Source organism: Palaemon carinicauda, chromosome 39, assembly GCF_036898095.1.
Source record: "Palaemon carinicauda isolate YSFRI2023 chromosome 39, ASM3689809v2, whole genome shotgun sequence".
Taxonomy (NCBI): Eukaryota; Metazoa; Arthropoda; class Malacostraca; order Decapoda; family Palaemonidae; genus Palaemon; species Palaemon carinicauda.
This window is the reverse complement of record NC_090763.1, coordinates 48,458,965-48,472,573: the sequence shown is the minus strand read 5'-3', so window position 1 is coordinate 48,472,573 and position 13,609 is coordinate 48,458,965. Positions and strand designations below refer to the sequence as shown.

General features: G+C 34.9%; 1 protein-coding gene across 1 annotated transcript in view; it reads right to left on the bottom strand.

The window, feature by feature from the left end:
- Nucleotides 1–570: 570 nt before the first annotated feature.
- The window catches only part of MED14 (mediator complex subunit 14), a 66,654-nt gene continuing 53,615 nt past the window's right edge, over nucleotides 571–13,609 (bottom strand). Inside the window, exons 20-26 of the mRNA XM_068362892.1 lie at nucleotides 12,467–12,725; nucleotides 9,533–9,645; nucleotides 6,995–7,096; nucleotides 6,241–6,399; nucleotides 4,798–4,932; nucleotides 4,324–4,458; nucleotides 571–3,141 (exon numbers count right to left, since the gene is read on the bottom strand). Of these exons, the coding sequence (XP_068218993.1) occupies nucleotides 1,948–3,141; nucleotides 4,324–4,458; nucleotides 4,798–4,932; nucleotides 6,241–6,399; nucleotides 6,995–7,096; nucleotides 9,533–9,645; nucleotides 12,467–12,725 (2,097 nt within the window). The 3' untranslated portion in view covers nucleotides 571–1,947. The remainder of the gene's footprint in view (nucleotides 3,142–4,323; nucleotides 4,459–4,797; nucleotides 4,933–6,240; nucleotides 6,400–6,994; nucleotides 7,097–9,532; nucleotides 9,646–12,466; nucleotides 12,726–13,609) is intronic.

Genomic DNA, 13,609 nt, shown 5'->3' with positions numbered 1-13,609 from the left:
TCAGCTAAAATCTATTGTTTAACAAGTTTGGAAAAATGATGGAATAGCTCATATAACTTTCAAACACAGCATCTTTTCTCTTATTCATTTATTTTCTTATCTTCAATGAATATAAAAACAAATTTATCTAATAATGAAGAAATGTTCATTGGGATTAATAAAACAATAATGAAATACAAAGGAAATTATTCCTGTTATTCTCCTATTTTTCCACCTTTATAGAGAAGCTGTACCTAAATCTGTAAATAAATTTACAACTATATAGCATTTAAGTATCAAGTTTATATACAACTATATACACAAGAAAACAGGTCAAACATATAGTTTGAATCTTTCAAATATAGTCAACAAGTGATAAGTTTGTTGAGCATAAACCAAGGAAAAACTCTGTATATCTTCATATACAAGACAAACAAACATGTTTTGGAATATTATTATGTAGTACTATAACACACTGCCATGGTAAAATAAATAAATATATTTACATTGATATATATATATATATATATATATATATACATATATATATATATATATATATATATATATATATATATACTAAATACTTACTAGAGAATTGCATAATATGCACCGCATTTCAATGGAAGAAAACAACTACAAGGAAGAGCTGATAGAAAGACACACAGTTGATATGCTGCAACTGAACACTGGCTTTAAAATACAAAAAAATATTCTGCACTGGAGAAAGATAGTGGTGTTGGTTAACAGATTCTATAGCTCTAACTTATACTTTAAAAACTATGATAAACAGCTTACATGAATTATTCTTCTTATATCCAATTCCAATATGTACATTAGTTATACCGATTAAATCAGTTTACTCACATTATTAGAATGTTCAGGAAGATTCTTATGTACGTCTGTCTTCACTTCTATCTTCAACAGAGATCAAAGCCACAAAAAAGCTTGAAATCCTCTTGAATTTCATCAACAGTAACTCTTCTTTAAATGATAAATCTCATAGAACACAACTAAGCTAAAAACTAATACTTAATACACTAATGGATTGGATACCAATCTCCTTTAAAAATAATATTTACAACTGTCTGTGCAAACAGCACAATATACTTTCCTGTCTGGTCATCGTAGAAAAAAAAAAATACGGCGGACCTAATTTCTACACATATCGGAGATCATCTTCGGTAAGCAAACACTTGATCAAATATGAAATGGAAACTTCAATACAACTTTCAATAGAAAATAATCTGAGAAATGGCTGGTAGCACTTTAACCGGCCTAACTGGATCCCCACATCAATTTTTCCCTTTGGTTTATACTGTATAGTATAAACACTAAATCTTATACAGTATTATATTCAAGACGATGGTAATGAAAAAATATCAATATTGAAAAAGGCCACCAAGTTAATGCACGTGATCTTTCTTTGGTTAAAATCAGCCTCTTCACTCTTATTTTCCTTTTACCCTACTGAGTAAATTCTCCTTAGATCAATCTTGCTATTGGTTTTTCATTTCTCTATATTGAGAAAATTAAGTTCCATGTAATCGCAATCACACAAAAAAAATATATCAAAATTGAAAATACTGGTATATAGTTACCTGGTTCTTATTCAATACAAAAATATAAGTAATTTCCCCCAAAACTATAAAAGTATTTCCCTACTGACAAGTCTGATTGATTCAAAAACAAATATAAATGACTATAATTAACAATAGGGTATGTGCACTAGCAAACGTATACTGGACAAAACTTCAGGAAAGTAAACTTCACAATAAAATCATGTTTGCTGCCATAATCTTGGTAACTGTCTAATTTTTCAAATTATCACTTCTTTTAAATGTGACCATTCAAATGTAATGAAACATTAATACAATGGTTAATAATCCGGAAAGAAAGTGATAGCTCACTATTAGGAGCTTTAAGTAAACATGTATGAACTTTTATTTAGCAAGTAAGTCAGAGATTCTACATATTCCTGTTGAATTGGTTTCCCATCATTCCACTTCCAAAGCCACCTTGCATGCCTCCTGGACCTCCCTGCATTCCTCCTGGACCTCCTTGCATTCCTCCAGGTCCACCTTGCATACCCCCAGGACCTGTTTGCATTCCTCCTGGTCCAGTCTGCATCCCACCAGGTCCTCCTTGCATTCCTCCAGGTCCTGACTGCATCCCTCCAGGGCCAGATTGCATCCCACCTGGTCCAGTCTGCATCCCTCCTGGTCCTGTCTGCATCCCTCCTGGTCCAACTTGCACATTAGGGCCTCCCTGCATTCCACCAGGGCCCCCTTGCATGGCTGAGAGACCTTGCATACCACCGCCACCTTGCATCGAGGCCATACCCTGCATATTACCTGTACCGACTCCCACTTGATTTGGACCCCCTTGAACATTTGTAGGTCCAGGACCCTGCATCCCTCGAGCTCCCCCACCTGGCTGCTGCTGCATAATGCCCCCGGCTATTGAAGTCATTGGCTGCTGCATGTGGCTAGACTGCATGCCAGACATAGTACACATAGTATTCTGCATGTTCTGCATAGGGCCTTGTCCCATTGACCCCATTGTCCCCATACTTTGACCCATATGCCCAACATTTCCACCAGGCTTAGGCCCAGCAAAATGTGTCCCTGGTGCCATGTTACCCATCATACCTGATGAAGTAAGAGGAGGGACGTTTGTTGTAATGGTGCCTGTGCTGCCTGTGCTTGAAGACATCATTCCTTGAGACATTGTAGAGGTTAATGATGGTTGAACTGTTGCTGTGACACTAGAAGATCCTGGAGTTACTGGAGAGGCCATATGAGGAGAAGCTACCAAGTGTGGTGATGTTAAAGCCTGAGACACAGTTCCTCCACTTGAAGTGGGAGTACCTTGACCACTAACAGAAGTTACTGGTGATGCAATGACATTACCATCAGGGCCTAAAGTCAAATTACATACAAGTTCCCTAATGCAAGGAAATAAGCTTAATTCATTCTGCTGGACTACAACGCGACCCATGATTTCATTTATAACTTGTAAAGTCACACTTGGGTTATTACTCTGTTCTCGTCGCTCAGCCATTTGAGTCTTGTTTGTTACGGTATCATAAACAACTGGCAGCATCAAACTGGGTGGTTCTGTCTCTGGTGCCAACTGAATATTGGTTCTTATTAACTGAAGCTGAAAAATAGAAAAAAAAAAAAAGTTATTATTGAAGCAACATTAACAAAATGGACTTGAAAAATTACACTTTTATATTTTGATCTTGAACTATTAATTTTAACAATTGTTGCTAAGATATCCATACAACAATATGGTTCGTGTTAGTTTTCCGTAAGTCTTTATTATCATCTGAAAGCTAAGGAACACATTTCAAAACCCAATTAAGAAAATAACATACATTCAACCAGCAAGATATCTTAGATATACTAACCTAAACTTTTGTTCAAGATAAGATTAAAACAGTGTAATGATTTGTATCTCAAAGATGTGATTGTATTCTACAAGAGTTACTGGTAGATTCAAAAAATTATTTCAAAGCCTCCAGATGTGTGTGATGAATTTTATAATTCGCTTGAGACAATCAGGAACTTTTGAGAAAGAAAATGGGTCCTGATATAAAAGGATGAGTGACGATTTAGAGAGGAGAGACTATCTTAGCTTTCGTTTTAGAATGCTGCTGAAATTTACCGGTAGACAAGAAATTCTTGGAAGATCAAATATCACTAGAATCTGTGTTCCAGATTATCATTTTTCACATCTAAAACTACATCCTGGACACTTATTCAAAATTTGACATTGAGTTTTGTTGTCAACTGAGACTTACTTCACAGAGCCTGTACCTTTGTTTAAATCTATGTAAATTATTACTAATAGGTGAACTTTGAATATTTTTAGAAAGTTGTGAAGTCATCTTAGCATAAGAAACTACAGTATTTGTGCTAAGAATTTCGTATACTTTTATATCTAACAACTAAGTAAATTTCCATTCCATTGATATACTGTACGATTTTACATACAGTATTTTGAGAAATTGAGAAAACTTTACACATAAATGGAATAAAAATTTCTGGAAATTACTGATGTAACATACATCATAATAGAGCTTGAGGGAATAAGAGCTCCCATACATACAACACATCTCAATGAATTCAAAGGACTCAGGAGTAGGTGATCAAATTTTATCAATGAATAAATGAACTTTGCCACCCACTACCAAACTAATCCCATTCAAGCCAGAGTAAATCCTTTAATTGTATGATAGTTCAAGAGAACTGTATAATACAATACAAGAATAAAAACGATGAACTGAACTACTTCACATCAAGGAATGAATGATCTGTTAACGTCTTCCAAACTTACGAAAAACAAGATTTTGCTGCGGGACACAACCACTACATAGAGGCCAGGGGGAGCAATTTGAGGTCCAATAGGGGGACTCGTTAAGCACCACTGAATATTCCATTTCATTTGTTGTTGCTGTGGTGGTGTCGGCATCTGGAAATTAAGTAATCAACATGTAAGAAAATATTCTGCTTCGAATAAAAATATCTTGATTTTACTTAAAAGGAGTTTACTCTCAATATTTCATTTCTTATTGATAATTTTCACTAAAAGTAATACCATTCTAAGGCAATAAGTGTGGAGCACAAAGTGAATGTGTGCACCCTGAATTTCCAAATTACAATAACAACTCTAATTATTCATTCCTAGTACTACAATAATATTAAAGATAATAAAAATTCTGAAGTGAATATGACAGGCAATTATAGAATATCTCAAAAGTTTGTATTAACCGATCACTTATACACCTATGTTTGGCTTTCAAACACTTACCAGTTCTAACTGCATTATACGAATGCAATCTTTCAAAACTCGGATGGGGAATTTCAGAATACTGTAAAATGACTGAACAGCAAACGGTCTAAATGGTGGCACAAGCACTTTAACACTGAAGAACTTCTCAAGTACCTGAAATGCAACACATTGTACAGTGAATGAGGTTTCGTGAAAAACGTTCTCAAGTTCTTGAAGGTTAAAAGTACATTTCTGAGAATAAAAGGGTATTGCTTAAAACGTAAACAAATCAGAATCATTAATGTATTGTGGATATGTGGCTAAGATCAAAGAAACTGTTATTCCATGGGAAGGCATCAATGATAGTATCAAAATGGATGTAAGAATGGATAGATGGGGCAAGGGAGTATATTCAACATCAGGGTGCAACTGGAAGAAAGGAAGTGGAACCGAAGGTATACTAGAAGGCTAGAAATGGGTGCAGCCATCAGCTGACGAGAGATTGTAAGACCCTTTGATAATACCTACAGTAATCTGCAAGAGATACACTGATGGCACAAGTCGCTTATGTGGAAGATATGATTGGATTACTTATTGTTTGATTGGATGATGAAAAAGATAATGTGGTTATTCAAACAAACATCACTAACAAAATTATGAATAAAATACTATAATAAAGGTTATGTGAGTAAGGGAATATTTGCAAAACTACTAATAAGGTGATTGTTCAGTAAACTATTCCCAAAAATGTCTCACTTGACCTGTACAGGCACACAAAGTCTATCTCAATGCCATTAGTATCAGTATTACTAACAATTTGAGCCTAAACAAATTAAATTAGGCTTTTAAGGAAATAGTTTGTTTAGCAAAAGTTGTCAAGAGAGTCAAGCTCTTTCTTATGGGAATAATCTTACCGTTCTATCCAAATAATCAAAAATTAAATTTCAAGATTTAACATTTTTATGGGGGAATAATAAGATTTCTCATTTCTGATATGGATTAAGTTGATTCTTAATAGCTTTAACATAATCTATATTAAATATTATGAATAAACCATTTCTCGCTCATTGACTAAAATGTTTTGAATATCTACAGTATTTCATGAAGATTTTACACATATTTTATCTAAAGAAACTAAAATTAGTTGTCTTCACAGCAAAACTGTAACATACTCCTGAATGAAAGAATGTACGTTCGATGAGTAATATAAAGCGTACCCAAGCCGATATTGTTTACCATAGATGACGTACCAATAGAGCGGGAATTATTTTATATGTTCAAAGATAAGACATCGAAAAGAGAAGGGGAAGGAAGATCAACAACAGGTATGATTCATTTGCAACAATACAGCAAACATACAGTATGTTCTTGAGACAGCTAATATTAGCTATGCTTTTCATCCAGGTACAGGAATACATAATTCTAAAAAGGAATGCTAACCCCTCTATGGACTAAAACTTACGACAAGAGCAAAGAACTTACTTGTAATTCATCAGTGGTCCATTGTTCAGCATGTTCTTGCAATGGCTGCAGTTTCAAAACCAAATTGTATGCTGGAGAGCTTTGAACAAGCATCTGACAACTAAGGGTGTCAGTTTTGAACTGGATACTTCCGGGTTCAATATCACCCACTGGTTTAATCTGATAAAAAAAAAAATCTCTATTACACGATGCAATTCATAATAAAACGTTTGTAATATAAATAAAACCTTTATGTCAAATTCTAAAAAAATAATTATATATGTAATCCTAAAGAATTTTCTATATAGATTAACCCTTTTACCCCCAGGCTCTTTGGAAATTTCCAACCCTTAACCCCCAGGGGGTTATTTTTTTCCCAGCACATTTTGCAGTATATTTTTTTTAAATTGCTCTAACAGCCTTAATTTTTGTCATAGAGAGGTCAGGTTGGTCTCATTCTCTTGGAAAATGCCTGAATTTTTTTCAAAAATTTATAAAAAATATGAAAAAAAAAAAATTATTATAGCATTTTTTTGCAAGGACATACTGTACCGGTACGTCCTTGCAAAAAAATGGGGGTAAAGGGATGGGTTTTGTGAAACGTACCAGTACGTCCTTTGGGGGTAAAAGGGTTAATATTCAAAAACTTTCATCAAGCATAGTTAGCAATAACAATATGATCACCTTGGGCACAATACAAAACAATCAATACCATAAAAAACAATCTCTGATTTGTAATACAACTTAAGGAATACAAACTAGAAAAATATCTTACTCCTTCACATCGACACTGCTGTTGGAAATGTCTCTTTAGATATGTCATGCCAAGGAACTGTTCCAATAGACAAACCAAACTATTGTCTCCTCCTTCATCAATCTGAAAAGTAATATGTTTGCATTTTAAATGTATTTAAGTGTTATTTCTATTAAAATGCTTTACAAAAAAATCTCTTACTTTGCTATTGAAAATACTTATCAATATCAATTATAAATATAATAGCTTACCAAAAAGGATATAGATATATACCGGTATATACAGTATATAGATGTTTACATACATATAAACACACACACACACATATATATATATATATACATATATATATGTGTGTGTGTGTGTGTGTGTGTACAGGTATACCTCAAATTACGTCGTTTCGAGTTACTGTAAGTCGGTTTCGAATTTATGTAGGTTGTCAACAATAATACATGGAAAAATAAAAATAAAGTTTGAGTCATTTTGTTTCACTTGCCGTCTGTTCCCTCACAAGTATCGAAATCATAATATCACTGGAATATGGTTAATGCACACAAAGCCTGTCACTTTAATATAAATAAGAATTAAAGTATATAAAATAATTCTAAAATACTTATATTCAAAGTAAATATTCACATAATTAACATAAATCCTAACGAACGAATTATGTACATAGCTGTGATTGTTTTTATATTAATTAGCAGTTCTTTACGAGCTTAACGGTGACGTTTTCTATGATAGTTCAACTATACACCAATTGAAGCATAGCAGCATATAAAATCCTATTATTGTACAATAAATAAGAATAAAAGTATATAAAATCATATGATAATATATTTTTGTATACCATTTTCTTAATTTCAAGTGCAACTCAACAATCAACCATTAATTTTCTATTTATGATTGTGATCAGCTGATCTCAAGGCTATTGTGAATAATATAGAATAATCTTTTAGCTCATTCAATCTAAATTACTAATGCAAATTACATCACTACCCATTTGTTATCGAATATCATAGTTTTCATACAATTCGTTTATAACTATTAATATTAATTATCATATGAATATGTTCTCTCTCTCTCTCTCTCTCTCTCTCTCTCTCTCTCTCTCTCTCTCTCTCTCTCTCTCGCTCTCTCTCTCTCTCTCTCTCTCTCTCTCAGAAGTATAGTGTACACACAGAACAGATTTAACAGAAATCTTTGTTTCCTTAGAAAGCGTCAGGCAAATACTACACATAATACAGTATAAACTTTTACTTTGCTTAAATCTATGTTCGATCGTAGACTAGGATTAAAACGTCATTCTATTCCAACAGCTGATCTGTAGCTTTAGCGGACATCATAACGTATATGTACTGAAACAAGTCTACAATAATCCTGGTTTTCGATGTTATCTGAACTTCGTTCAATAATTTTAGTTCTTTTCTATGGTCAATTCAAGGTGTATTTTAACAACAGCAATTACCAATTTTTTATTTTGGTTTTGAATCAGCTGTTTTCAAGATCATGACGGTATCACGATTATGCTCACATATAGTTAACAGAGTATTGTTGATATGATTTAGCCAACTATCACGTAATCTTTGAAAAAAAGAGGAGCACAGTTCAACGAACTTTCGATCAGTTTATTAAAATGTGTATCGAACATAAACAACAGACGAATCAGCTGTTGGCGCTGATGAATGACGATCCGCAGCCATCTACGTAGGCTACGCAAGGCAAACAGAGATATTGAATGTACATATTAATAAATGTGACAAACAAGTTTATTTTATACTATCGCAAAATAATTTCTACTTAATTCATTTAACCATACAAAATCTTTCCATTTTATACTATCTTAGAGGAAACTACAATCACAAATAAAGAGCCACGATGTAATGTGTAAACATGCTAAATAGTAAATATCTACATTTACACTTATGGATGTACATTTATTCGTAAAATTAGATTACTTTTTTCGGTAGTAAATTAAAAACTAAAATTTAATTGTTTGTCAGCTTAAATAGATTCTTATTAATCATATATTCAAATTGTATTTATAAATAAAACACAGAACTGGGAATGGTTATTTAACTGATTTAGCCTAGTCACAAGAGCATTCAGAGACAAGTAATTTCGGCTTACGTCGTTTCTCAACTTGAGTCGCCTCTCCTGGAACCAATTACTAAGGTAAGGTGAGGTATACCTGTATAATGTGTGCGCAAAAGAACAACAGCGAAAATGAAAATATGAGTGAATCCAGACTAATTTCATCTTACTATTCTTGACGACTTAAGGTAAAACTAGTCATAATTCACTCTTATATTTTCACTTTCCCTGTGGTTCTTTTGCATCTGAGCTTCACGTTTTCTGTAAGTATTACTCGCATATGTATATAAAATGTATATACATAAACTATTTAATGGGTCAGTTTATTGAAAGTATCCTTAAATTGGTAGTGTAACTTAAAACTTGAATATCTAATGGAACATTAGTACGCAGAGGAAACAGTTATTACAGTACGACTCATTTTAGGAGTATAACTTTTTCTGTTTAAACAAAATACAATATAAATACCTGGGCAGGAGAACACAGTGTATAAAATGCATCATGTGTTAGAGTGGTTGGCACAGCTGCTGCGTACGGTTTGTTCGGTAAAACTCTAGATGTGTATGACAATGATGTACCAACTGCAAAATTAATGGAAACATTACTGTACAAGTCTAATACCGTTCAAGATGACTGATAATGGTTGTCACCAAATAAAATTTATAATACATTAGTAGATAATTTTACAAAAGTAACCTCTCAGACTAAGAGGTATTGCAATTCTAATACTGTATTCCTATTAGCATCAAAATCTAAAAAGGAACAAAAAACTATAGTATATTCTGCAACTGAAAAATCTGAATATTCAACATCCAACACTAATTTAAATTTATTACTTACTTATTTATATGCAAAATGTATTGCTTCTAAAAAGGTACCAAAGCCAAATTTTCACACTGAAGGAGCTAAGTAAAATTTCTGATAAGGTGTGGTCTGATAAGCTAGGGGACTTTTACATGGGAGATGAGAATGAGAGGGAGATTACAAGAGAGGAAGTGAGGAGAGCACTAGATGAAACGAGAGTAGGAAAAGCATCTGGTATGGATGGTGTGAGAGCTGAGATGTTGAAGGAAGGGGGTGTGACTGTACTTGAATGGTTGGTGAGATTGTTTAATATGTGTTTTGTGTTGTCAATAGTACCAGTAGATTGAGTTTGTGCATGTATTGTACCACTATATAAGGGTAAGGGAGATGTGCATGAGTGTTGTAATTCAAGGGGTATTAGTTTGTTGAGTGTAGTTGGAAAAGTGTATGGTAGAGTACTGATTATTAGGATTAAGGATAAAACAGAGAATGCAATCTTAGAAGTACAGGGTGGTTTTAGAAGAGGTAGGGGTTGCATGAATCAGATTTTTAGTTAGGCAGATATGCGAGAAATATTTAGCTAAAGGTAAGGAGGTGTATGTTGCGTTTATGGATCTGGAGAAAGCGTACGATAGAGTTGATAGGGAAGCAATGTGGAATGTGATGAGGTTATATGGAGTTGGTGGAAGGTTATTGCAAGCAGTGAAAAGTTTCTACAAAGGTAGTAAAGTATGTATTAGGATAGGAAATGAAGTGAGCGATTGGTTTCCGGTGAGAGTGGGGCTGAGACAGGGATGTGTGATGTCACCGTGGTTGTTTAAATTGTATGTTGTTGGAGTGGTGAGAGAGGTGAATGCTCGAGTGCTTGGACGAGGATTGAAACTGGTAGACGAGAATGACCATGAATGGGAGGTAAATCAGTTGTTGTTTGCGGACGATACTGTACTGGTTGCAGATGAAGAAGAAAAGCTTGGCTGATTAGTGACAGAATTTGGAAGGGTTTGTGAGAGAAGGAAGTTAAGAGTTAATGTGGGTAAGAGTAAGGTTATGAGATGTACGAGAAGGGAAGGTGGTGCAAGGTTGAATGTCATGTTGAATGGAGAGTTACTTGAGGAGGTGGATCAGTTTAAGTACTTGGGGTCTGTTGTTGCAGCAAATGGTGGAGTGGAAGCAGATGTACGTCAGAGAGTCAATGAAGGTTGCAAAGTGTTGGGGGCAGTTAAGGGAGTAGTAAAAAATAGAGGGTTGGGCATGAATGTAAAGAGAGTTCTATATGAGAAAGTGATTGTACCAACTGTGATGTATGGATCGGAGTTGTGGGGAATGAAAGTGATGGAGAGACAGAAATTGAATGTGTTTGAGATGAAGTGTCTGAGGAGTATGGCTGGTGTATCTCGAGTAGATAGGGTCAGGAACGAAGTGGTGAGGGTGAGAACGGGTGTATGAAATGAGTTAGCGGCTAGAGTGGATATGAATGTGTTGAGGTGGTTTGGCTATGTTGAGAGAATGGAGAATGGCTGTCTGCTAAAGAAGGTGATGAATGCAAGAGTTGATGGGAGAAGTACAAGAGGAAGGCCAAGGTTTGGGTGGATGGATGGTGTGAAGAAAGCTCTGGGTGATAGGAGGATAGATGTGAGAGAGGCAAGAGAGCGTGCTAGAAATAGGAATGAATGGCAAGCGATTGTGACGCAGTTCCGGTAGGCCCTGCTGCTTCCTCCGGTGCCTTAGATGACCGCGGAGGTAGCAGCAGTAGGGGACTCAGCAGTATGAAGCTTCATCTGTGGTGAAAATGTGGGAGGTTGGGCTGTGGCACCCTAGCAGTACCAGCTGAACTCGGCTGAGTCCCTGGTTAGGCTGGAGGAACGTAGAGAGTAGAGGTCCCCTTTTTTGTTTCGTTTCTTGTTGATGTCGGCTACCCCCCAAAATTGGGGGAAGTGCCTTTGGTATATGTATGTAAGAGTAAGGTTATGAGATGTACGGGAAGGGAAGGCGGTGCGAGGTTGAATGTCATGTTGAACGGAGAGTTACTTGAGGAGGTGTTGAAACACGATGACTTCATTAAGGTATTCTTTTCTTGAAAAGGGGTTCTGGCGAAGAAGCAATATAAACACCAGGGGAGGGTCTCAGAAATAATTATATCATTTTATCTTATATTTTGGATGAACATACAAATTCACACAGTGTATTCATTTGATTCTTGGATAAAAATTATAATTCTTATATTGTTTGTCCTTTTGCGCTTTCATACCTCACGCTTAACTGTTGTCGTGTGATCTTTTCATACCTCATTTACTTACCTGATGGAGGGACAGTCAGAGCAACATACAAAGTACTGTAATTCCCTTCTCTTTAGTATTTCCTTTTGCATCTACTTGGTTTAGTTAGATTTACTTCGGGGATCTTATATTGTTTGTATTACATTTACTACGGGGCGATTACTAACTAAATTCATGGTTGTTTCATAAATAATCTATTAAGGTTAGGTTGAATAAAGCTTGCATAGCAGCAGCAATGTCTCTTAATATCACAACAATAATCATCACTACTAATAGTAGCTTAAATAAAGAACAAATAAAACCATAAAATTAAATGACTAACCTGGACCTTGCATGAATGCAGATGCTGGAGAATGCATTGGAACAGAGTGAGGGGCAGCTGGAGATGGAGCCAAAAAGGCAACAGGGGAAGCTACGCTGTGCTGGGGTGCAGAGGGGGAATTTGCTCCGAGAAAACCACCACCAGGAGACTGATGAGGCAACATGGCGGGTGATGGATTCATGCCTGGGAGTGACGGCGGCGAAGCAAGTGAGAAACCGCTCGTAGCAGGACTCGATACGAAGCCACTGTGTGCACTTGACTGAAAGAGATATATTTCAATAAAATCTGTGTAAAAGTAACTAAAAATTGGATCATAAAAAGAGAAAATTTAATATGCTTTTTGCACTAAGGCTGTTTGCCTTACTTATTTTGCTGAAACGTTCTCTAATATTACTTAAAATTTTGAACTGGTCAACTGGGCTTTACTTAAAAAATTTTTAAGAGGTAAAGCAAATCAGTTCCCATAAACATAATTGGAATCAACTGAACATAAATAAACATCAGAAGAAAGGTATATCTCATAAGCCTAATTTAATTAAAACCCTCAAAAATATGATTTTTACAAACAAACACGTAAAGTACAGTATCTGAATTAATCAATATTTTCAACTTGCATAATTTAATTATTTCTATGAACCTCCCAATGCTCATGTTGCTTTTGTCTCCTGAAGCTTGAATGTCAATGTTACTTCTAAAAATTAAAAAAATTTCTGTTTTCTTCCTTTCCAATACACTAATGCCTCTAATACAGCCATGAATCTTACCAGTATCTAACAACAACAACATGCTGCAAATTTCCTATAATTTTTTCAGTTTCAAAGTTGACACGGGACTGATATGACGTGTGCTCCAAAATTCCATATGTTGGTGTTTTGTCTGATTTTAAACTTATCTTAGTTTATAAGATGTCTTCTCTGGATTTGTCAGCAATTGATGCACTGCTGTGCAATAAGAACTGATTTTTGTTCATCGTAATCTACATTCTTTGTATATCTGGTGATGGCAAAACTTTCTAACTTAGAGAATCCTTTGAGGAGTTTGTAGGCATAACTTTTCCTCTCTGGGAAGTATGTTTCATAATCAGATTAAAGTTCAAAGTGTAAAAGAAGCTTACTTTTATTTCATGGGAAATCCAAAAAAAGG